At 38.8% G+C, this 27,470-nt stretch overlaps 1 protein-coding gene across 2 annotated transcripts in view; it reads right to left on the bottom strand.

Annotated features, from left to right (window-relative positions):
• CNTNAP2 (contactin associated protein 2) overlaps positions 1-27,470 on the bottom strand; it is a 1,009,321-nt gene that overhangs the window by 148,510 nt on the left and 833,341 nt on the right. For both annotated transcript variants that reach the window (XM_061464593.1, XM_061464594.1), the window contains exon 15: positions 4,157-4,284. In XM_061464593.1, coding sequence (XP_061320577.1) covers positions 4,157-4,284 — 128 coding nt within the window. The remainder of the gene's footprint in view (positions 1-4,156; positions 4,285-27,470) is intronic.

A 27,470-nucleotide genomic window follows, 5' to 3' on the forward strand; every position in this document is an offset into this window, starting at 1 on the left:
CATCCATTTCTGCAGCCTTGATCTACCATCTCAGGCTGAGCTTACACAGAAAAATAACCCCACGTACTTGTGTCACTGTGTAACGGGAGAAGAATTAAGATGCCCATCTGCATTACAGTGGAATAACATGAAAAGTTGGACAAGGTCTTTCTACTATTGGTCGGACAAGGTCATGCACAGCAAAGGCTGAGGAGTACAGGTGCTATTATATTAGTATTAGTACAACTGTAATAGGTCTCTAAAGGGATTTTAATCAAAGATATTTGAAAAACAAAGCTGTTTAATTAATGGTTCTACACTGGCCCTCTTTTCTAGATCCTGCAAAGAATATATTCACTTGAGAAAAAGAAGAGTAGTTTCCTTACCCAATTTTACTACTGAGTTTCAGGACTGGTTTTCCCTTTTTAATTCCAGCTCAGCTTAGAGGATCTTGAGAATCTGCAGATAAACTGTCCTTGCCATTCTGTAAATACAATGCTCATACAGCAGTGTCCAGGAAGGACAGCTTTGCTTTAAGTCTGGGTAGATTTGACATTTGCTCAAAATCCTGGCTTGATCTTTGGATGCAATACAATGTCCCAAACCCCACCAAATTCATATCCTGGTTATGCACCTGCTCTCCATAAAATTGGACAAGTCTGGTCTCCTGGTAAGTCATCACTTAGAGAAATCATAAATGATTTAGAAACCACTAAAATAGCAAACAGAAAAAGGGGCTTCCTGGATATTTTATCCAAGGTACAAGACAGGCTCCAGGCAAGATTTACGGGATTTTTGCCACCATGACCAGATGAGTCTTCTTCATTCTGGTACAACATGGCAGCTTAAGCAATCTTTAGAGGGTTAGTAAAGGTCCTTTTGGCTGACTACTTTTCAGGATGCAAACAGTGCTTTGTGAGGTGTAGTTAAATATGAAAAGTACTTCTGGAACACAAAGATGGATAATCATGCATGGCCAAGTTTTCTGGTTTTATTCCCAGCAACAGCCACCAACCAAGCTTGCCCAGAGCAGCCTTAATCAGGTCATAAATCAGTGGAATAGAGAAATGAAATTGTCCTTCGTGGGACCAAAAGAACATCCGTATTTCTGAAAGAAGAATCTAGGGATTTCTGCAATTACAATTCTGCAATGAGTGTACCACATTCCTGATGCTCCTTGGTCCATGTCAAGCAAACGCTCTGAGTTGAATGATTTTCAGATTTACTTTGGTCGGTCAATAGCGTAGGAATGGTTTATGTTGTGGCTCTCATTGATGAATTGATTCTTTCTGAATTTGATGGGTATGGAAAGAAAGGAACTGCATGAAACAAGTATCTTTTTCTTCTTTAATCCTCCTTGCCCTCAAATAGCAAGCTTTCAGCTGTCTGTTCTTATGGACTGCAAAGGCCAGCAGCTCTGCTGTACTCCTGCAGTCCTTAGGTCCAGTTGTGACTGGGCCTAGGTGATCCACCAGTGTCTCTAGATGTTACACAGAGGTAGCTGTGAAGTACATGGCAAGTTATACTGTAATTCTCATGTGAGAATATGGCGCTTCATACGCTCCAAAGTATCACTAGACTATGAGCTGATACTGATGTATGTCCATGAAGTGGACAACCCCCAGGGCAATAGGAGAGAAGCCGTCACAGGACTTCAACAGCAGCGACAAAACCTTCTAAATAGGTAAATTTTTATCTGACTGCTCAGGCACTCTTACCTTTTCTACCTTCCTTCCAACCAGAGCAATAATCTCTATTTCTTTGCCTGTCTTTATACCTCTAACTGAATTTTGTTTACCACCTTCAAAAATTACACAATAGCTACATACAAAATACATGCAACTGAAATTGCTGTGCTGTTGTGAGTCAACATCTTTTAATGATGCTGACTTTGATGCAAGCAATATATCCAATGTGGATTAATTGTTTTTCAACATCCCTTTCCACAAGTTCATCACTTTGGATCTTTCTTTCCTTTGGAACAAAAGCACATTTTGAAATTTGGGAATTTTCCCCAGCACAGAAACCTTGTTTTCCACAAGATCTAATCCATGGTGAGACAGTTCTGGTCTGGGGAACAGCAGCCGTTGTATATGGTCAAGAAAGAACATGAAAGAGAATGCTTAGTAAATGCACTGGGAATATAAAATGGGTGCTTTTACTAACTGTCAAGGACTGGGTTTATATTATCTCCCACGAGAAAACTTACACAGGTTTTTGACAATAATATATGGTCATGGAAGTAAATTTAAATTTATTCATAGGCAAAGGTTTTTTTTAAACTATAAATCATATCCGTGAAGTTAAAAAAAAAATAAATTCAATGAATCCGGATGCTTGGAATATAGCCGTTCAGTTTCCCAAATGGCTGTGTCATTCAGTCAACTCTCATAAAGGCTCCTGTCTGCTCAAATGAGGTTTCATTTATACTCATATTTAGAAATGGTTCACACTTTAGAGGCTGATATTTCTAGCAGCACTCAGATTTAGGATATGTGGAACACAGGTGCAACAAAGATGCTATTCATTATTTCATAGTCATCAATTTTAATGGCCTCTTACCAAAACAGTTGTTAAACGCAGCTGAGAAAGAGACACACACAAACTGACCCGTGATTAGTCAAACACCATAAATAACAAGCACCAAATAGATGACGTGCAAGTTTGCAAACGTCCCATGATATTTTTTTCACAGAATCATAGAAACAACAAGGTTGGAAAAGGCCATTAAGATCATCAAGTCCAACCATTACCCCAGGACTGCCAAGGCCACCACTCAAGCATCAACACAGTTTTGGAACACTTCCAGAGATGGTGATTCTGCTCGTTAGGCATCAGATTCATTAACAAAATCAGGAGGAATCATTTGCACAATCCAGAAAGACCACAAACAGAAAATGAGGCTAAGCATATTTGCTTGTATCACTGTGCAATGGCCTAGGGTTTTGAGGCACCAGACTGGGACCCAAACAACTTTCGCACTCATCCTGCTGGATGACTCTGAGTGTGTGATTTCCTCTCAGTTGGGATTAATTGCTTTAGCTTAAGGAAGGAATAACTCTACTGACCTTCTTTGTAAAGTACTTAGAAACACGCAGGTGGGAAGCATGTAGCTGCAAAGCAGCACAGGAGGAAGGACAAACCATACTCATCCCTGCCATACCATGTTAGACGCTGCTTACAACCAGGTTGTTCAACCTGAATGTTCGATGCCCACCCATCACTGCAATCTCATAGACTGACTTACAGTACTCTTTTACCAGCATCTGAGGATGGATTTTGTATTCTTTACAGACCATGAAAACACCAGTTATTGTAAATTAAATCAGGCAACCTTTCCTTACTGCAGCTCTTGTAACAGAATGTCCTTCAAATACAGAGGACAAATATAACTTGTGTGCCAACTGCATACAGTTTAAGTTTTCAAGTGTGATTTTAAAAGGGCCTTAAGCAGTTGCTCTCCCTTCGGTGGTGAATTTCACCTTCTGAAATATCACAGAGATTGAAGGAGGCATACAATCCTCCTCATTGCAACCCAACTTGTGTGTGCGTGTGAGAGAAGTGGAAATTTATCCATTATACTGATTTACTCTACCACTTGCTGATCAAACTGGAGGACATGCACCTCCTACCAGTGCTCAGCCTGGACATCAGAGGTTACCACAGAAAACTCTCAGTGTTTCACATGGAAACATCTAGCCCAGATATGATTAACACTTGATAACAATCCTGTCAAATTTTATACACCTTTAAACAGAGTTTACAGCAATAAGGTTTGCCACCATGCTACTATTTGTATCCCATAAACACAATTTACAGTGATAGACATATCAGTGATAATGACGCTGACAACAGCAGTCAGCAGAAGTGCAGACGTTGAGGAATATTCTTAGACAACATGTATTACTGCTTATAGCTCCAGAAACTTAGTTGAATACTAGAAGCTGCCACCTTTACTATAAAATAAAGACAAATATTGGTATTTCAAATGCAAAGATGAACCACTTTATGTGCACCTTCATAGACAAAATTTCTCAAATCACATATGTTCTCACAGAATAAAGTCTCTTCAGGGACACACTTCTCTGAATTTGCATGGGGTGTCTAAAATGTCACCAATTTACAATTCAGTTTGCTTTCTATGCAGGAGTAAATGAATGAAAATCAGTCAACTTACGATCTCCTTGACAACGCACGGGACCCACAGATACCTTGGCTTCAGACCCAGGCCGGTCAATGTCTCCAACCACTATCTGACTCACTGGTAGGTGCTCTTTGTATGACAACATCCCGGTGTCTTTTCTCCTGAATGACAGAGAAAAAAGGAAGCAACTGTGAAATAGATGAAAATAATTTCCTTGAACATTATTACTGCTCAATGAACTGCACCAAGAGAGCAGGTATGCAGCTGTTACACCAGTACAGTGTTACCCGCCTCAAACATCAGTTCGAGCAATAATGCTGTCTGTTTACTGGGAAACAAATGGATAGCAGCTACTGTCACCCAGGAACCCAGGCCGATTAGCATGGCCAGTCCTGGACTCAGCTGGGCTTGTGTGGGTCTCTCTGCTTTCCCAACTGACCAGATCCATGCTAGTAGCTAACAACTTGCTGTTGATCTTCCTGATGATGTCTTCTGAGAGGGAAAGATACCCTAATGCTTCCCAGAAGTGTATCTTTATTGCTCTAATTGCTGCCAGTTATTTTACCTCTGCATACCAAGTGCTTCTTTTATATTTAACATTTTTAGTATTAAAGGAGGGAAATAAAAACCTGATTACCTGGAAGGCTTGTCATAGTCCTGTCATTTCTAATACTAAATGACTAAGTCCAAAAGCTCTAAACTTGTGAATCTAACCATGAGTATAGAGTTAAAACCCCACTTTAGTTAGCAAGATCACTAAAATTCAAATTATAGTCATGTCTAAAAGCTCCTCATTTCACCTGCAGTGAAACGCAGTAACCTGGTGCCTTTTTCATGCCTAGGTCAAATCACTAAGCACAGTTACAACACGTATCCTTTATCATTTCAGAAGCTGAATGCAGCTGGCATGTTGAGTGCTCTTTCTTCCAAATAGCAAATAAAATAAACCAAAATATATCAGATACTTTATATCTCAGGTGCATTTTTGTTTATTTTTTGTTTTCTTACTGTTTGCTTGGCTCTTTTTTCACATAAACACATAGAAGGCCACAAATATCCACACAGGAAAAAACGCACTACATACAGTGTTAGGAATATGCTTTTTGACACAAAAGAAAGAGGAAGCAAAATTAAACCAACTTTTTTTCCTCTTTCTTTTTAGCTGTATCTTGGCATGCAGTCAAGTATCTAAAGTAAGGAACTTCTTGATCCAAAAATTAATTTCTTTGTTCAAAAATATCATAGGATGAGGAATGAATATAGGATCTGGAAAAGTTACTGAAGAGCACAATATGACTGTAACTGGGAACTCGTAAGGATTTCAGGAAACTGAAAGTCTTTTTCATCTCTAGTTTGGATGGTTCCATGACCTGACTCATATTGCTAATAACTAACTGGGAAGCACAGCAGGGATCTGCATAATGTATAAGAATGCTTGGAGTTTTCCAGTAGCACAGTAGTATTTTCCAGTAGTGTCCCCAGTCATCATCCTTAGTGGGTCCTTCTGAAGAGGTTGTTGGCAAAACATTATTTGTAAAAGCAGCACAACTAAAGTAATTAAGAAAACAACCATCACAGATCACTGGAACTCTTGTCTGCTCTCTGTGATGAAGAGAGTCATTAGAGATTTAATTACTAGAGTTTTTCAAATAGGAGATGACTGTTTTCCTGAATCTGCATGTTCTTCCCCTTCAGAGCACTTGCCTCTCTCCATGGGCCCTTTGTACTGCTGAGATCATTAACCCTCTCTGGTTGGACACAGCTATACCAGGTGCTGGATTGGTGTGGCTGCACCAGGGGACCGCTAGGAAGGAAGACAAATGGAGAGGAGTAACCCTCACAGGCTGCTTCTGCAGATTGTGCTAGGCTGTAGCGTACTGCTTTTCATCCACAGATTGCAAAGCCCTTTACAAAGGTACTGTATTCATCAATTTGGAGACAGGTGATATACGAAAAGGAAGATTAAAGGACTTTCCCTTTAAGGAAGGAAAGAGTGAATACAAAGCCATGTATATAGACCTAATCTTCCATTGCTGCTAAAGACCTGTATTCATGGGACCCACTCCATCCTAATAGAGGATAAACGTAGGTCATCTCTTTACTCTTTCTGAGATTTCCCTCTGAGACTAGCTTTCTTTGTCGATCGTTACTCTTTCAAAGAATGCTTTAAAGATGGACGTGCCTGTTGAAAAGAAAGAATTCTTCAAAGACCATTAAAGAGAAAACTATTGGCATTTCTCTTCTTCCCTTCCTCTCTCACAAAAAGGGCTAATATTTCAGCTCCAAATAAGGATGTCAAAGGGCTGCCCTTTTCCTGTCACCAATAGCTTTCACCTTCTTTGAAGGAAATAAAAAGGAACAGTAACACTTTTCTTCCTCTTTACTGACCATGTTTCTACTAATTTTAATATCTGACTTATGTGTTTAGTGATACGGTCACTTTAAGGCTGTTGCCATGACAATAAAACTAAATGTTAAGAGTTCTGTTCAGAAATAGCCTTATTTTCTGATAATTGCTTACTTGTCTCATCATCATTCTCAACTGCACAGAAGCTCTTGAGGGCTTGGAGTACTGGACAAAGAGTTAGGGAAAGGGAGTTGTCTTTTCTTCAGCAGATCCTGCATAGTTTGTTTGGTCTTAACAAAAAAGATAGCTTTTGGTCAACATGTGCACCAAAAAGACATATACACTTAAGACACTGTGTGGCTTTGTGATGCTTTTCTATGGTACTTGTAGTTCCTCTGGACATAGCAGTAGGTGCTGACAAAGTCAAAAAAGTTATAAACCAAAGACTGAATATAATGCTTGACTTTGTACTACACACTTAGAAATAATCACAGCTGGAGCACTCAATTCCTGCAAGTGATAATGTTCCTGCCGGTATTTAAAGACTTTGCACATTAAGAGGATGGAGAAAACCTCTGAAGTTTTCCCTCACCAAAGAAAATCCCCTTAAGAGAATAAAGATTGAATTCAGAGTGTGTCATATTCCTATTAATGACCAAATGGGAGATGAATGAATCTGATCAAATCCTGTAATTATTACCAGGAGATATTGATGAAATCTCAGTGTAATTTTCTATTTCTAATTTCTTTGCCTACATATAACAGTCTGCAAAGTGCTTCAGGCTCCCTTTGAACGAAAGCAGCAGATATTAGTGTAAGATTTATCATTGTTTTGATTATGATCATCTACTTACTCTTTATAAGCATTCTGTGGTATGCATATATCAGCAAATGAGATATTCAAAGTAATGATAAGATTCTGTATTGCTATTAATTTGCTTATATGATGATTTAATACAACCAGACTTCTGTTACTGGATTGATTTATTTTCTCCAATTTCTTTAGACATCCCTTAATTATCAGTCCAGTCCTATAGGGAAACAAATAAAGAATGTACCACAGGTAGGAATAGAGTTGATTTTAAAAGATATGCTTACATGAGCTGAGGAACAGGAATTGTTTTGAGAATACAAATAAAAAACCTACTGGATTGAAACTGCAGTGTTAAACACATATTATTTAGCATCAGAGACTGTAGCGATAGGACAGGTGATGGGTTTCAACTTCAATAGGGGAAGTTCCAGTTAGATATAAGGAAGAAGTTCTTCCCTGTGAGGGTGGTAAGGCCCTGGCACAGGGTGCCCAGGAAGTGGTGAATGCGCCATCCGTGGCAGGGTTCAAGGCCAGGTTGGAAGAGCCTTGGCTGACATGGTTTAGTGTGAGGTGTCCCTACCCATGGCAGGGGGTTGGAACCGGATGATCTTAAGGTCCTTTCCAACCCAAACCATTCTATGGTTAGCTATGGTCTGACGAATAAAAAACTCCCACATGTTCCCATTTCAAAGGTATTCAACTGACCACCCCTCTGAAGACTCAGATTTTTAGTATGCAAGCACCTTTACTGTAATCCCCGAATTTCCATGATCTATCTGAGAGAGGTATAAAGCAGTTTTGTCCAGCTAGTATCTGCATGTGACTGTAAAAAACATCGTGTAGGGGATTGGTGTACCGAGCATTAGCATTTTCTCTCTTCCAGAAATATCTGGCAAGGATTTTATTTATATTTGAACTGCTAAGAAGAGCTGGTAATACAGAGAATTTAATGAACAATGCCATTTTGGCAGCAGCCTTAACAATCTGGAAGTGAGTTTCTTGGAAATATGCAAGTTCTAATTAACAGGATTAAAACAAGGGCAAACAAAAGCTAGGATTAAAGCAGAACTAGCTAACTTTTGAAAGGATTTGATGAAAGTTAGTTAACTTTCTGTGATGTACATACCATGCAGCACAAAAGTCATACTTTTAGATTCACCCTGTTCCCACAGCTCTGTGCTTCTAAGGAATTATAAACTGCCAACAATATAATCCAAGATGAAAACTTTTTTCTACTCGAATTTGCTGTTGTCTGGGATTCTTTATAGGTCCCTTTCCCACCTTAGATACCACCCTTAAATTAAACTGGAGCTAATGACTCTCCCTTACTGTGGCTGCTAAGGGGTATTATGAAAAAAGTCTCGTTACTTTATGGGATAGTATAAACAGTCAGAGAGTCATAATTCAACTTTTTTTCCCCACACTGGCATTAGACAGGCTGAAGTCCTACAAAGTATGTTGTTCTCATATTCCTAACAGCAAAAGAAGTTTGAACTCTTAAAATTAGGACTGATCTTAAGGCAGTTAAGCTGCTCATCTAGCACACAAACAGGAAAGAGTGCCAACCTTCAGCAACATGCACTTCACTACGACGTAACCGGTATTTCGCTTGGGTAATCACAACCTATATGCACATACAACTGCTAGCCTTGTGGTGCAAAAAGGGTTTGTAAGAAGTTCGTTTCAGTGGAAAATGGTGAAGTAAAACAGGGAAGCAGTCTGGATGTTTGTTTTTGAGAGCTCTCAAGAAGAGCTCACCTTCTCACCTCCATCTAAATGATACAATGAAAGACTGAGTGATCCCAGCACCCAAATTACTAACATAAACATGTCCATCCTTTGCCTTCGATTAGTAAAGACTAATTCCGTCAAACCCATGAGGCTGATGGTGTAGCAAGCATAAGTAATCCTTGCTTAGAAATTATACGAGATTGATTAAATTATTTTAGACTAATTTACTATACAAGCATAATATTCGTAACTAGTCCCACAAGAAGAATAATGAACAAATTTCAGATACCCTCAATGACAATGAACTATACAAAAGAAACACTGTAATGTGTATTTAGTCAGGTTAATTTAAGGAACTTCAAACCTTCTTTGGAGAAGAAATCATCTTATATTAGCCATGCAAAGACACGTTTAATTCACACATTTTTCCTGGGATTGAGACTTAGATCTCCTTTTTCACTTCACACACTCCATCCATCCCCTGACCTTTAAGATGAAAAAACTTTGGAATTAAATGAGGAAAAAAGTTTGCTCCTTTGGACACCTGTCAAATCTTATAATCCTATAACACCAACCCTCTTAAGGAAATGCAGGTTAATTTGAATCATCATAAATATCCTTATGAGGATTATATGCTTTAATAGTGATTAGAAAATTAATACTTTGCAAGGTATACAGTATACAAATCAAAAACTTGCTAATAAAATACCTGCTTTTAAAGGAAGTTAATAAAGCCTTGATTTTTTTTTTTTTTCCAAAATACTTAAAATACCACGAATCTTCCAAAGGCAGACTGTCTAAGAAGCACTTTTCAGGATGACCAGGCATGTGGGATTTAGCTGAATAATTTAACATGATGTTGAAACCGTATCACCATGGAATTTATGCGAGCAGTTTGGTAAAAGTTTCTGAGCTAAGAAGTTGACAGGAACCTGCTCCATTTCTTCCCTTTTCCCTGCTTGGCAAGAGATGAGACACCGAAACTTCTGGCAACTCAGAAAGAACCTTGAAGTCCAGAAGATACACCACTGCTATCACAGCACTTCCTGATGCCATGTGTGATAGAGATACATTGAGAAATGGGTGAGAAATGCATCCCATTTAAATAATCCCTCAGGATGGAGACCGAGATAGTTTAGGCTGCTCCTAGAGGGCTCTTACCTGAAACGACTTCTTGACTTAGTCTGTGAAAAACTAAACCACCACAGCAAAAGGTGAATAACAGAGATAGCAAACTGTGTTCTGCTTTCTTTTGAACTATACAGATCAATTTCAGGGGAAAATCTGCCTCTTCTGAGTATCTGCTTATATTCTCCTTCCAACAGAACAGTGGAGACTGAAGGTTTCTCCTTCAAGCAGAGCAGTTCCACTTACAAACTTCATTTCTTTAGTATTCCTTTCCAGGGCTGATATTTTTTTTGGGTCCAGCAGCTCCTCTGACTTGACTGTTGATTTTTGTTATTTCTATAACAAGACATTTAAAGAACAGAAAACCTACTATGCTGTAACTGATCTCCAGCACCTTTGCCTCTATCAACAATTCTCTGTCTCAGCTTCAGATTTTTTTTAAGTAGGACAGGAAATATACGTGGCATTTCCTTTGGAGGTAATGCTGAATCTTGCATTGAGATGTTCTTTCCTCTTTGGGTGATTATGGAGATAAGATTACTTGGGATTCAGCTGAAGTAGACAAGAAAGTTCTCCTGTGGACCTACATCTGAAATGGGATGCTATGGGAATCTGCCAAGAAAAACTGGCACTGGAAAGGGCAAATAACTGAAAGAAACCTCTTTAAAAAGTTAGTTAAAAATTTCATTTGGCAAAAATTTCATTTGGCATTTTCAAACCACTACGATTCTTTGATCTCAAAATATGCCAAAATTCAAAAGCTATTTTGAAAAATAACAGTTAATAAAGGAAACTTGAAAATAACCTGCAATTCGCAATGCCTAAAAATTTTCAAGTCAACCTTAGAAAGTTTAAAATGCTTTCTGACAGAAACATGAGAAAACCCTGTTCTCAACAGGTGTAATCAAACAAAGGACAATAAACTAAACAATCCATTCAGCTACGCAACATGCCCCCAAAAGTTAAACACCTTTCTTCATTATCACCTTGACAAAGAGAAATCTGTATTCCTTCCATGATCCATTCACACGTACTGGAAATTCCCATGAAATCACAGCCTGCTTCAGCTCCAAGGGAAGAAAATCCAGAAGGACTGTACTGAATACTGCCAGCTGCTTCCAAAATTCTCCGATTTAAAGCCCCAAGCATTTTTCATTCCATTTTTTGTACATCTGAACGCACTATAGCAATGGTAACATTTTCTGTGTGCACACTTAGAAGTAGTTACCTAATGGAATGTGTGTTTTTCGTATCTACACTACTGAATATTCTATTCCAAGATCTCTGCAGATAAGTGATGAATTCTAGTCTAATTGTGAAGATATAAATATACATAGATATCTATATGTAGATCTATATCTATAGATAGATAGTTCATTTATTATTAGACTATCTAACTAATAAATAGTCCATTCTAACTATCCACAAGCCTTTGGACCTTGGCCTACCAAACTAGCAGAGCAAATGTGCTTCTGGCAGGATTTTTAAGGCACAAAGATCTGTATTGGAAGAAATATTAAAAATCTCAGAACAGCAGCTCAGAGACTTCATTTCTTGGAGTTCTTGACAACTTTGACAGTTTTATTTCATATGACTGAAAGAGCTAAATAAAAATAACTGAGTATGGCATGACAAAATAACAGATGGCTATAGTTAATGCTGACTTCAGCCCCTATATGCCTGTTGAGTTCAATAGGGTACTAAAGTGCATAACTTAGTGTTGAATTTGGTCCAGAAAACTGAATGAAGTACGGGACTTCCTGCACCTAGAAAATCTCAGTGAAACCCAACTATACAAACAGCTACCATTGCTCCTACCCTTCCACTGGTACTTCCTGTATTGTTCATCCTTACATCACATCTACTGAAAGCAATCTACACTTCACACAAAAGCACCATTGGAAACATAAGCGTGCTGTGATTTAGCTTACCTTTTCAGTTGCTTGTATAGCTATGACACCAAATACTTTGGGAAAAAAAACTAGGTTGAACACTCCTTGGAACATTACTTGATTAGGAAACCTTACAAAATCATATGTATGATAAGTATGTCCAGAGAAGGGCAATGGAGCTGGTGAAGGGCCTGGAGCACAAGTGTGATGAGGAATGTCTGAGGTACCTGGGGCGGGGGGGTACAGTCTGGAGAAAAGGAGGTTCTGAGGAGACCTTATGGCTTTCTACAAATGCCTTAAAGGAAGATGCAAGGTGGGTTGTTGGTCTCTTCTCCCAACTAACAGGCAACAGGAAAGAGGAAATGACCTCAAGTTGCACTGGGAGAGGCCTGAACTGGATATTAGGAAAAAATTCTTTACCACAAGAATTGTCAGGCACTGGAACAGGCTGCCCAGGGAAGTGGTTGAGTCATCATCCCTGGAGGAGTTTAAAAGACATGCAGATATGGTGCTTAGAGCCATGGTTTACTGGTGGATTTGGCAGTGCTAGGTTAAGGGTTGGACTTCATGATCTTACAGGGTTTTTCCAGCCTGAACGATTCTAGGATTCAATGATTCTCTAAGTAAGTCGATTCTGCCTCCCAAATTTACATCTCCTGGTAAGCATTTTTCATGGTTATCCTTCCCTTTGTCTTTTCATGCCAAACTCCTCTTTCATTTGGGCTTGTTTATGCTTAATACAGATGATATCTGAGCTCTTTTAGCCTTACATTTGGGCTTCTGTAAAATAGAGGTTATTAGTAAGCATAAAGCTGTCTGACATGAAAAATGTTGTATTCAGCAGTGCTGGATTCTGCTCTGTGTAAAAAATTACACTTATCCTACTTCTGTATCTACGTGATATTTTGGAAGACACAGAAAAATTATGTTCCTTGCTAGCCATCACATAGAAAATAAGCATACTAGCATCCTTTTACTAAATAATAAACTATGAAGCTAATAAAAAGACAAAAGATGGAAAAACAAGTAATGTCATATACTATTAAAAGTAGGATTCCTAGAGAAATTACTATCGAGCTATTTATTTCCTTTCTGTAAAGGCCCCAAAAAAGTCTGTACTGATTTTTAAGAAAACTTAGGTATTTGAGTCTCTTTTTCAATAGGTTTTTGGTACTGACTGAACTCAAACGTTAACCATGACCACATCTTACTTCCTCTATCTATGATCAGTTCTCATTCTTGAAATATTGTGTATTTATGGAACGAGACATGACTGTCTCTTCTCAGAAGACCTCAGGTTTCTGTCAGTCCTTAGAGGTAACTACCGCATTGTACTTTAACTTTGTCTCCAGTCTCAGCCCCAGAAGATTGCTTCCCATTTTACTTCCGTGGGTGTGTGGAAGAAGGCAAACCCACAACAGTGATGCCTCTCTCTAAGGGGCATTTCTCCCAGTAGATCACCAGAGTTATTTAGTCTTTATTGTGTAACATACAGTTTGTACATATGTAGATGCTTGCTCAGTAAGAGGATTTATTAACCTACTGCTAGCCAGAGTTGGAATCAGTGATCCTACATTATTTTTCTTTCTGCTTACCTGATAAATAGAAAAATTGTTTCTAACTGTAAAATTATTAGTCAAAGTGGTCTGAAACAAACTTTGCTTTTCCCTAACTGCTTAAAAACATCTCTCAATACAGTGAAGCCATCAGGTTTGTGCTTTTTTGATGTCATCATCATTTGTTTTGTTTGACCTTTGAAAGCTTGAGACCTCTTAATTTATTGTGGAACTGGTAAGGAGATGGGGAAGAAACAGCAATTTTAATACCAAGCCATGGCAAAGCCAAATGGAAGAAGAAATTTGTAACAGCCATTGCTAAAACCCAAGAACCAAAACCCAAACCCCAAAATCCCACAAAACACTGCAAACTATTATCTGCAAGTTGCGCCATAAACATAATGCATGATGTTGCTACATCTACTGAGGAAGGAAAGTGGGGTCCATTATCATGAAAGTTCTCTAGTTAGAAAAAGAATTAAATACCTCTCTACAAACGGGTGCCACCATTCATCAGAAATAATTATCTGAAAATGAATGCGCCAAGATATTCAAGCACATTTAAAGCGATGTTGCAGCATGGAAGTAATTAACAAATGTCTTTTTTCATTATGGAAATACTTTGCAATAAAGCACAACCAAACATGGATACTTGCCACTTCCCTCGCTTGTAAACATGCACATACATCTCTCAGAATTGATTTCAATTAGGTTTCCCTTTCAGTGCTTTCTCTAAAGAGACAGATGACCTTGTTCTGAAATGATATGCAACTTTATCTATAGGTTAATCTCTTTATGGCTTTTCAAATGATTTTATGATACCCTCACCTCTTGTCTGTGTGTGTGTATATCCGCACATGTATTACACTAACAGAGGATGTGAGAAAGGATACTAAACAAGGTACTTAGTGAGGTTTTGAAATACTGTATTCTTGCGTAGTGTACAACTGTGCCACCTCCAGATGCAGCTGTGTTCCGTGGGGCTGTAGGGATTCTCTCACAGCACTACGAGACAACTGAGTGACCAAGATTAGGACTTGAGCTACAGGGAAGTTATGGCATGCTATACTTCTTGCTAAATATTAGGCCAAATGTACATGCTCTTGTTTAGAAAAATCTGTTTTGCTGTACTGACTGCAAAGTGTAGCACATCAAGTACTTAGCATTTTGTTGACCACACTTATACAGGATTAGTGACCTATTCATTAGCCAGATCGCTCCACTTTATTGCTCTGATGGATTTCCATTATCCTTCTTGTTAGCCTTTGAGCCCAGCTCTCTTTATATTACACATCACCACTTTCTCCACAACAAAAGACCAAAGCAAACCTAGCAGAACTCACCGTTCATTTCCTAAGGCAATTCCCTCTGAGCTGAGCCTGTCTTTTCCTAGCATAATACTTGATGAACCCCTCCAACACTTTTAGCTCCATAGTGAGCTGTTACAGCCCTGATTGTGTCAACTGAAAAGGCTCTGGGGCGTGCGTTTCTAAGAATCTGTGCCAATATGGTCATGGCCAAAGGAGGCTGATGACGGAGCGAATAATAAGTCCCAAGATCCCCCCCTCATCCGTAAGAATGGTGTTTTTCAGGACTCCAAGCAATCCTGGGTAGATCCTATGCAGAAAGTGACCCTGAAGCAACTGGGTTGTGCTTCTCTGCTCTTTCAGGCTGCAGCATTTTTATCAGCATTAGGTGAAGACAGAAATTAAAATGTAGCACTTTGGGTCCACAGGCCCAAAGTATCTGCAGCTGGTGTACTGAGAGCCTTGACTACGTTGTGCTGCATTTTAATGGAACAAGTATGTTAATTTGCCAAATGTCAATGTATTTTCCGATGGCTTAAATGTAGTTTACTGCAGATGTTTCTTGCCTTAAAACAAATCTATGAGATAAAAGTTGCCTAATAGTTGTAGGCATACCAAGAAGACTTATCACTTCTACCTGCAAGCAAAGACTGCAGATCCAATGCAGGAGAGGCTGAAGTCACTGAGGACAGTTCTCTGCTATTTCAGGCAGCCTTATCACCCAGTCTTCTGCAAGATCTGATCACATCTGTACTGGTTTTATCTGGGGGAAGGAAGGTAATTTTCTTCACAGTAGCTCCCGTGCGTGCTAGCATAAATATTTCTTCCTCATTCATGTTTACCTCAATGTAGTTTTAGAGAAAATGATACTATACATTTTAGCACATGGGAAATAAAAGACAACGGAGAGACAAATAAGCTACTGCAAACCCCAACTATTTGTGCCCATAATACCCTGCAAAGACTGGCTCCATGGACAAGACGCATGGCTGAGCAAATAAGCCTTACCAAAAGCCTTCTGAAAAGCATAAGAATAGAAGAAATATCCTGTAGGATCAGAACAACAGTCCGCCTGCTCCATCACCCTGCTGTGGGTAGTGGCAATAAGTGGTGCTACTCAGGACAAGCATGTGAGCAGGGGCCCTTTTGTCACACATTCACTTTAGCTATACCATTCTGTCCAACACTGGACACTTAAGATTTGGCTGCACAGCATGGTGGGACATCTACCTAGGAAGGATGAATCAGAAGATCCTTGAGGTCCCTTCCAACCTGGTGTTCTACAATTCTATGAATTTATACTGAGCCTTTGAGGATTTATACAAAGTTGTCATTTGCAAGCATTAATACATTAGAAGCAGAAATTCAAGTATCAGAATCATGAGGTGCTATAAAAATCAGAAGCAGATTGCTAGAAGATCTTTAAGAAAGTTAAGAAAGTGAAGTAGGGATATGTTTAAAAGATCAACTGATTTGCTGAACTCTGGAACACCTGAATAACTGCTTAGCTGAACCTTCAGTAGTCATTAAAGAAACATGTAAAAATACCCCCAAAATTAATGTTACCAGAAATAATAAGTTTTATGTTTCTTGAATGATGGGATAATGCTCATTCCAGATCAACAACAGGAGGAAGCAGGAAGTGGCTAATTGACTCTTTTCAAAAAATACCCTTGAGATCACAAAAATAATTTTTTTTGTTTTTGCTTTAGTTTCTCCCCCAGAAAGAAAACAAAGACGTAATGCAAATTCCAAATACTTTCCCACTGTGTCCACAGGAGCAGCCTCCAGTTTTCATCATTTGATTTACGCTGTGACAAGACTTGCAACTGACTCCCTCTCCCCATTTCTCTTTCGTGTTAGAAAGGTTTAACAAATAGAAGACTAAATGGTTTAGTACCTCCATGAAACTTGTATTTCCTTGAGATCAGGTCTCTTCTAGGGAGTTGCTATTAAAATACAAGTCAGTATGCATTCTGGAAGTTCTATTATGCATTATTTATGGGTTTGTGTTCAGAATCCTTGAAATATAGTTAGCCACCTTGTTTTCCAGGGAATCCTGAATGATAGTAGACAGTGCTTCTACTATCCTTATAAATCCTTAGTAAGTATAAATATACGTGCTGGCCCCCACCTCAGTGCCTACCAAGTAATAATTTGTAGTTTCTGCAGATGACGGGCCTTACTGTCAAACCAGATGTTTGTGATATTTCAGGCAAGAACAAACTGAGGATATTTATGTGTAAAGGTGACAAAGGTATCTGCTGTAGCAACCGAAGTTACATAGTGTCCAGATTGATGGAGGAGATGGAAATGACATCACAGATTTAAAAAAACCCATAGATGCAGTTCCCCAAGAAACACAAAATGATGATGAATTGTCAGTTTTCATTCTCTGCAGTTTTACTGGTGATTCCTTTTCTAAACAAGCAATAGCATGCAGCAGTGCTGATAAAATCTCCCTTAACATCTTCAGCCCTGGAGCCTGCCTCTCCATAATGTTCTCCAATCATGGGGAATTGCGTTCTGTATGCTAATGATGCATTTCTAGTGCCACTGATGAGAAATGGAATTAACCTCATAATGCTTTGAATATGCTGTTATTTGGATAAAGCTGTTTTTCGTCTAATTGAATCCATATAGTCTATATTATTAGAGATCATTTCAAAATACAGATTTTGGGATGTCCTTCCTTGGAGTGTTCAGAACTCAGACATTCCATTGGCCCTGAGCAGTAAATCAGACTAGAGGATCCCTGGAAGCCACTTCCAGACTCAATTACTCTGTGATCTGATGAGTGTGTGTATGTAGATGTGAGTATAGAGCAAAAACTAACCACCCTCAGAGAGCCTCTGAATTAATCTCTCTTTAGCTAAAGTATTTAGTCAACTTCAGCTTTTGCTGCCCAGGTCAGTCTCCTCAGTTGTCACCTCAGAGTTAAGCAAGTCAAGGCTTATCTTTATTCCAAACATGGTTTTGCTTTTCTCCAGCTTTCAGAACAGAAGATGGCGTTATTTCCTGTTTATCCTTTAGGTCTGTTCTGCTTCACAATCAACATATATGTAATTTAAATGTTAATAAAGGGGTATTATTAAAAATTAATAAAGGGATAGTATTAAAAGTTAATAAAGGGATAATAAGAAGAGCTAATAACTGATATTTCTGAGCTATCTGTTCATTTTTGCCATCATCTATCTGTTATCTTGATTCAAAGGACTGCATCAGTTGATGTTATCTATTTTGTTGGCTTTTTTCATGGTCCTTAAAGGAACTCAGTTTCTCTGCTTTTAATGTCAAGCATTTCTTGTTCTGGGCTGTTTTACTGAAGAAAATGGCTGCAGGAAATAATGTCAGTTTTAAGAGCATTAAATGTAAGCGTGCTGTGTGAATTAGGAGTTTGGATTTGATTCCTAGATCTTATGAAACCTTTCTGATATAGTTTTCTTTCAGGAAATACGGGAATATGAAAAGTACCTTAGAGTTGACATAGGATACTTAAATTCATACTCTTTTACAAAATGTGTTAACAGTCAAACTGTTGACCATTACATGTTATTCTATATCATACCCAGCAAATAACTGGTTTTAGACATGAGATTACATGTTTAGTGATAGCATTTTAAACTTTCCTGTTTGATAGCAATAAAACCTGCTAATTCACTTACACTTTTTCAATGACAACTTCTGCATCATAGTTTTTTATATTTGCTGGTTTTTTTCTTCATCACATTTTCTAACACTGTCAGCAGATTTTCTTACCTTTATATTTGCCTGCTTGCTCGGAAATTTGCTTTTTCTTGCCTTTCATTTGACTCTACTTTACCAACTTCTATAAATAAACATATATACACTCAGGTACTTCGCTAAAGGCAACAGTATAATTGTATTATATATTTAATTGTATAACATATTTAAGCAACAACCCCAACTCGTAACTCAAGAAAGATTTTGTTTCCCTCAATCTGCATACTTTAACATAATTTTACAAACAACTTCCACTTGAGCAAAAGCAAAGCAGAGTATCTGTGATAAAGTAAGGGAATACGCATTATTAGCTATCCCGAGGTATTGTTTTAGATAGAACCATTTATTCCCAGTAAGACATTTCTTCAGTGTAATATGAAGAGACAAAACAGCTACCTGAATCCCATCAGCTAGTTTGCTCGTATAGACACACTTTTAGCATTAAGAATCCATGTAGTATTTTTATGCCAATTTAAACACTGATGAAAACAACATGAGCTAAAAATGCAACAAATTACCTTGGACCAGATTTACAAAGTCTCCAATGCATACTCAGCCAGCTCTTATAAACTTTGAGGGCTCTCCAGGGATTCCACTTCCTACATTTACTAATTTTCTTCACTATAGTATTCTGCACATGAACAGAGGGCAGAGGAAAGAAACATAGCTGGAGAATTATGGGGTGGGGGGTGTTGAGAGCGTGACAAAATGTCTACCCATGATTAATTACAGATATGTGGGAATTTGGAAAAGCTCAGGGCATTCATTGATTATTCAGCACACAGAAAAACCTACAAAACCAAACAGGAAGGAGACATGAATGGTAACTAAGACAAAACCTGACCTGGCCCACGAGGTTAGAACCCTTTATAGAATTTAAACTTCTTCTACAAGTTTAACTACAGAACAAAATCTAAAAGTAGTTTCTCCTTTTCATTTTGATGTTAGAACTGTGGCCTTTACTGCCTAATTTGCAGGCTTCAGGAGAGGTTACTGCATTGCTTTGAGTGTTTATCATAGACTGTGCTACAAACCTTCCTCTGTAAAAGAAAGTAACGCACTATGCATATAGCATTTTTGTCCTTTTTATCACATCTTTTTCAGTGCTAAGAATCTGCTGGGCAAAATGAGAAAAGGACAAAAAAATGATTCTTCCTCTAAATGCTGACGTTGTGCAGCTACCTGAGTGATGAACTGGCATGGTATTTGATAAGTGGCTCTGAAGAAAATCTCCCCATCAAGTCTGGGACCTGATGGAAAAGTGTACCTTAAAGGCTACTAGGTTTCCTCTTCCCTGTCCCTCCCTCTTCCCTCCTCCTCCCCCCCCCCCAGTTACTTCTTGTCTCCAGGAATTACTTCCAATTACATCCTGTTCCATATGTATGTGTCTATACATATGTATACGCATATCTATATGTGTACATATATATAGCTACACATACTGATATATTTATATGTATATGCATATGTGTGTGGGTATATATACTGGTATACATATCCATATATAACTATACACACACAAATACGTATGTATATATATATATGCTGGTACACCAAAGAACAATCAATGAAAACACATAACCTTTTGTTTACACTGAAGGCTTAATACCTTCAGCTTGATGGACTCCCTTGCAACTGTTTCAGCTACAATATGACTGCTAATAGTACTAACAGCCAAGCACGCCCTGCAGTCTTCATCTGCCTTATAACATAGGTTATCACAGATTTTAGAGGTCTTCTACACAGGACTGCACTGATTCAGAAACAAAAAAGGCAGGGGAGTCCAACAATTTAAGAAGAAAGGCAAAGCACTCTCTTCAGTGTCAGGTATTGAGTGAAATACATTGGGTTGGTCAGCACTAGGGTGAATTCATCTTCATAGGACTGCACTGAGGGCAGAGTCATTACTCTTTAAGTTAGCACACAAATAAAAGGAGGAGGAGAAAATAACTGGCAGCTGGAAGTTCTGCAGAGCACAGTGCTCAGTGTACTCTGCCCTTACCTGACAAGCTGCAACAGTAAGGTCATTGACTTTAAAGTTGAGACCATAAGCTTTTCATTCAGACTATGTTTCTAGGCAAGACGGAGCAGACACTTTTGTTCTTGGTTGCCTGATTTGTGACTTACCCTAATCATGAAGTTTAATACCAAAAACAATATGAATAAGCTGGGAATTATATCTTAAATCATCTGTATGGTAGAAAAAAAAATCATGTATCTGCATTTTCACCTGATAATTCATCAGCCTCTCACAAATTTCTTAGAATGGTGCTTCTAACAACAGCAAGAATATCCCTGAGAGTAATAGTTATAGATACCTAATTCTGACAGAATTTTTTTTAGAGCTGCTGTTGAGTGATTCTGTAGCTTAAAAAGCTATGGAACTGGCTGGAACTGAGGTCAGCTGGAACACAGGAAAACCTCAACACCAACATTCAGATATGAGGTCGGCAGCTGAATGAACACTTTTTGCCTTACAGTGATTAATATAGCAAATAATAAACACAGGTAACACAGAATCACAGAATAAACTAGGTTGAAAAAGACCTAGATCATCAAGTCCAACCACTAACATCTTGCCATCATTCGTCCCTTTAGGTTCATTCGTTCTTGTTAGCACTGAATGACGAATGAATGTGAAGTCAAATGGGAATCATCTTCATTCCTAGTGGGTTGCTAGAGCACAATTGTTTTTACATATGCAGCAAGGTAAAGGACTCTGCTTATGATGCATGAAGATACATTTTCCCATTCTTAGCTATGCTAGTTTTCACATTGCTTGTGGGATGAAAAATCACAGTAACTACAAAAATAGAAGCACGCAGGACTGATATATAACACCAAGTAAGAAGGTGCCATTTTAAGGAAGATAAGGCAGCCTGCCGAACAGTTATTTCATGTCATATCACTTTTTCTTGTGTTTTCAGTTTTGGAGAAAGCTAAGACTCGTTTCCCCAGCTGTCTGATCACTAACGTGAGTGACCAAAGCACAAGTATAAAAGGAAACACTTTATTTAATGTTAATGAGTGAGATAATAGCTAAACACCAAGTCGTATCAGCTCATTATAAACAAGGCTGCAATCCAGTCCCAAAGGTGAATAATACAAAAGAGACAAGACAGAAAACAGGAGTAATGTTTGAAAGTTTCATGATTCATTAAATCCCAAAACTCTTAATGCTCTCAGCCTGTATTAGTTCGGGCTGCAAATCTATCAAGTCCCATGAGCTACATACACATGGCTGTTCTCAGTACTTGCGTGGAACATCTCTAAAAAGCAAGCTAGGTGATCCCGGGTTTGCTCAGATCCTGGACTAGAGCTGTGGGCTATGCATTACCAATACAACACAAACATTAGGGGTAACTGTAGGGCTGCAGGTATTGTCCTTCAGTCTACATAAACACAGTAAGCCTGACCACTTACAGTGCAAGAGATGCTAGGCCTTTCACATGCCCTCAAATTAAATTTTGCATCACTCACCTTCATCTTACGCACGTATTTAATGATGGTATGGACTCTGAGGAAATAAAAGTCCTTTTGTGTTTGTAGACAACCTAGCCTAATAGAACCGTGGTCTGCGACTGGAGTCCTACGGTGCTTCTAAGGCATGATTAAAGGAGAATTTGAAAGGCTTAGCATATCTGTAGCATGACCAAGTGCTGGATGGAGCTCATCTCTCCACTTTATCACTTCCATCTCCTAAACTCTTAAACTGCTGTTATCAGTAACATAAACATTCAGCCTTCTCTTGTGTGAGAAGCAGAAAATAGGGATGTATAATGGAGAAGCACAAGGTATATATAGTTTCTATAAATGAAAATACAGACCAGGTTATAAAAAAGAGGACAGAATTCACATAACAGGAAGGTCTTACATATTTTGGCATGCAAACTCTGTTTAAAAATTGCACACCAGTTAGAGCTGATGAGCACAGCTGAGAAATGCAGTGCAGGCAGCAGCCTATTTAATTCCCAGTTACTTGACCCTTTTCTCTACTAGAGTAGTTTTACTGGCCAAACTATAACCAGTAGGAATGATCTCCCTGGCTTCTGGCTATCTGCTTTCCTGCTGCTAAAAGTTTCAGACCACATCTGTCAATCACTGGAAAAGAAGTAGTACAGGCTGTATTATGTTTCCTAAGGTTTGAATGCTTGACTTTGTCTTTAGTGATCCTTTCCATGCAGATTTTTATTCTGTGCCATTGCTTACTGTCATGGTGCTAAATTTTGATTGACTGGAATTACCTTAACGCTAGGTGCCAATGTCAATGTACAGAGGAACTCTGAAAGGTAACCCTGAAAACCTGCAAAGAGCTGTCCGGATTTGTAAGAGCACAAGAGAAACAACCACATGAAGTAATGCGAGTTGTTGGTGCTGGTAAGCTTCACAGCCTTCACCCACAAAACTAGTGCATTCTTTCAGCATAACTAGAAAAGACGTTTTGATAGTTCAGCTTTTACAGAGTGAACAGATGTAATTACTGCCTACAGTTATAACAGAAACCACAATTACTAATTGGGTTTCCAGGACTTACATTTCAAAAGATGGCCTTTAAGATCTGCAAAAACGTTCAACTACAGTTTTCAAAGTGGTGCAGCCTAATTCTACAAGATTTCCTCAATTTCCAGGACACAGAGATTCATTGTGTTTTGCAGATTCTGGGCAAAACAGTAGGATACCACAAATCTTACCAGATAATTATCTGGGTTTTGCTTCTTTTCCGGTTTCATGTAATACAAACCAGTAGGTTTTCATGTTAAATACAGGCCCCTATTTTAGCAAAAATGTCTGTTTTGACAGATACTGCTTAAACATATGGCAACATCATACAGATACTTGATTTCTGTATGCAGTCAATCTGTTTGGTTGGAAATTCTTCAATTATATTGGATGCTTATACTCATGCATGTTCCTCACTGCAGCTTCTATAGTCCAAGTTCTTTCACAGGCACATCACATTTAATCCCTTTTACTTCTTTAAGATTTCTCTCCATAATGCTATAAATAGCAAGTCAATTTAATCCAAATGTAATCAAGTAGAGCCAAGGGTAAATTCCCAGTTTTGTTTTTGCTTTTCACAGAGAGTGTATAACCTCGTCTATTCTTATCACATAACACCTCAGTGGAAACTCCAGCCACTGCCTGGATGGCAAAAAAAATATCCAGTGACACTGTTATCAGCTTCTAATGAAGGACAGGAGAAGCCAAGTGTCATGTAACTAGTTCTCTCTGCATCAGCAGCTCTGTTACTAAGAATGCAAAAAGTTACAGGACAGACATTTTCAAACACGGCTAAGGGAGTCAGGAACTGAAGTATGAGTGATTTCAATGGGAATTAGTACACACTATACTTAAGCCTTGAAGTCTACTGATAGCTCCAGAAGCCTTTAATATCTTCTTAAATCTGGCTACAAATGACCTATCTGTCATTGTCACATCCCCAGGTTGGCATTTCAACATCCACACATATTCTTGTCACTCAAACAACTCATGTCAATCTGAGCCCCGTTCCACTGTCTTTTCCCATGACCTGAAACTTTCTTCTGAAATCCCCATTGTAGGAGACGAGTTGTGAAGGGGTGATGTATCCTGCAGTGTTCTGGCAAACACCTCACACAAATAAAGTACTTTTGCAGGCTCTGGAGAAAGAAATGTTGATTTCCAAACAGTGGCAAATGAGGACAAACAACAAAATGAAGCTCCCTCCTTCTGTTTTTACTGCTCATTTCCTGTAAGTGTCCAAACCACTGTTAATCTTCAAAATTCACCTTAACCCCTTCTGATCATCCTTAGGGCTACCAAATAGTTCTTGAAAGATTACAAGTCACATCAACAGTCAGCAGTGAAGCCCATGCTCTACTTTGTAACCTGAAGCGCAACTTCACAATGCAGTGCTAAAGGAAAGAGTTTCTGATGCCGTCTTTTGGCATAAGAAACTTCTGGCATAAGAAACTTTTGGGGCATCTTATGCCAAGTAAATCCAAGCACCACATAATGTCTTCTCACGTACTGCGGCTGTTATGTAAGAAAAAGGAAGGAGCTTGTGGTGCAGAAACTTTGGCCAATCTGGGTGTTTAACTGACCTTAGGGTCAAACGAGAGTAGAATCAACATTTCTTTGCAGATCTCTACATTTACTACTTAACTGGTACAGTTTGTCTATCTCTACAATGCCAGCCCTTTGTTAAGGAACTGCAGAAATGGTAATAATACTTTTATTCAAATGAGGCAGTGTTTGATTTGGGGTTTGTTTTGGGTTGTTTTTTGTTTGGTTTTTTTGAAAGCCTTATATTTTACCTAAAATTGCTCATTTAAAGGTTTTCTTTAACAGCAACCCAGAGAATTTCTTGCTAATAATATCAGCAGCCTCAATACAGCTCATTCTCTCAAAGCTGACGCAATCTGACTTTGAATGTCACCAACATCATCTTTAATAAATGATCTTTCTTAGCAAGCAAAAGTAATCTTTTTTAAATAATCTGATTCACTTGTAAATTAACTTTGATTTTGGACATAAATCATGGATAATTTGGGACTAAGGTTCATTTTGGCAGGATTGCTCTGGGTGAAGCTCTTCCCACATGTGTTTCTGTTTCTTTATCATGACAAAAAGGATTACTTTATATTTACATTGCAGCAACAACACGGGCTTCTCTTGAGAATCAGGTTCTGTTTTAGACAGAGTGATCACTTATTCCAGGTCAGCTGTGAACTTTTGGTGTTTCCACAAACTGGACCTCTGGGTTTCCACTTAGGTACCCAGAAAATTAAGATAAAACTCATGACTGCTCTGTGAAGAAATGGCTTATGAAACTTGGCAAGCATCACACAGGAATGTGGTTCCAGAGGCAAAGTTAGAATCCACTTCTCCAGGGCAGCATTCTCCTGCCTTCACTATGAGCTCATTCATCAAACTGCATTTCCTTTCTTCATTTCTAACACAATTTCTGACTTCTACAATAAAAATTGTGAACTATATTCTACTCACAGTGCATCACTTTGATTCTGCCTGACCCACTCTTCAGCGGCTCCCCAATCTCCTTTAAACTGAGTGCCTTGCACTTCAAAATCTGAATCTCCGCACTGAATCTCTCCCTTCTTCTTCACTTTTCATTCCCACAATTCCCCTCAGCAAACTTCTTTTCCTGTTTTACTTCTTTACTTTTTGTAATGTAGTAGTTGCTCTAGCTACTGCCTTCTCCCCACTCTGTCTCCGTAAAAATAAATCCAAAACCCAAAAGGGATGGCTTTGGAATAGGCTAGATACTGCAAAAATGAATCTTCAACAAAATCTCCTTTACAAACACCACAGATTAAAATATAATATCCAGTTGTATAACTATTTGTCATATATTGTCATGTAATACATAGAAGTTTCCAGCAAAAAAAAACCAAACCCTGATATCTATTCAGAGAAACACTGTATAAATGTCTTCTCGTTTGATGTTCTGAGTAAAAACTATGTATATATTGTGACAGCCATCTTATTTTAGATAGTAAAAAAATCTAGTAATTATATTATTGTATTTATTGATAGATTCCATATAATCTCCGTACATATTAAGGAGAGTAGAGATTACAGAAAAGTAATATTGAGTGAATGTTGCTTATTAGATTATCATCTGTGACTCTTAGAGTAGGCACAAGAAGAGATCAAAAGTCAGTGATATTTCCCTTATGTATTGCCCTCAACTTAAAAGAAAAGAGTCAACATATGGTATAGAGACTATTATTCATGGATATACATCCAGTGCCTCAAGCAATGAAAACCGTAAGTACTCCTAATTCTGCCATTATCTTAATTATTATTACAGTGCCTTCCTTTTACTGTTACCAATTTGGCAGAGAACCAAACCTACCTCCCTCCTGCCACACACTATTGAGTCAGTCATAGTATCACAGTTTGGTTAGGGTTGGAAGGGCCCATAAGATCATCTCATTCGAACCCGCTGCAATGAGCAGGGACACTTCACTCTAGCCCATGCTATCCAAGGCTCTGTCCAGCCTGGCCTTTAACACTGCCAGGGATGAGGCATTCACCACTTCTCTGGGCAACCTGTGCCAGTGCCTCACTACCCTCACATTAAAGAACTTCTGCCTTATGTCTAACCTGAACTTCCCCTGTTTAAGTTTAAACCCATTACCCCCTGTCCCATCACTCCAGTCCCTGATGCCAAATGCCCTCTCCAGCACCCCTGTAGGCCCTCTATATTCTTCACTATATAATTCTAGCTCTGAAGTGTGTCACCGTGTCTGATTCCTCTGTGTATAATACTGACTTCCCTATTTCTGTGTTGTACTATAATTTGCCCGGATTGTAGCTAACAGCATTTCCTCACTATGTCGGAGCTTAGCATGGCAATGCCTATAGCAATGTTTGATTTCCCATATCCTAATCTATCACTTTTGCAGGGCCTGGAAGATTTCCCTTATTGCTATAATTCTGTATTTTTCATACTTCATTCTTGTGGATGACATTGAACTGGGAGAAGTGGCTGATATGCCAGAGGGTTGTGCTGCCATGCAGAGGGACCTTGACAAGATGGAGAAATGGGCTTACAGAAGTATCATGAAGTTCAACAGAGAGCAGTGTGAAGTCTTGCAGATGGGGAAAAACAACCCCCTGCTTCAGAACATGCTTGAGGCTGGGAAGCAAGTTGGAAGAAAAGGTCCTGGGAGTCCTGCTGGATGCCAGGTTGAACATGAGCCAGCAATGTGCCCTTGTGGCCAAGAAGGCCAATGGTATCCTGGGCTGCCTTAGGCAAAGTGCTGTCAGTGGTTTGAGGGAGGAGATCCTGTCCTTCTGCTCAGCACTGGTAAGGCCACACT

This window comes from Pezoporus flaviventris, unplaced genomic scaffold (genome assembly GCF_033815535.1).
Source record: "Pezoporus flaviventris isolate CSIRO_AGI_PZ_B2104156 unplaced genomic scaffold, CSIRO_AGI_Pfla_v1 ptg000037l, whole genome shotgun sequence".
NCBI lineage: Eukaryota > Metazoa > Chordata > Aves > Psittaciformes > Psittacidae > Pezoporus > Pezoporus flaviventris.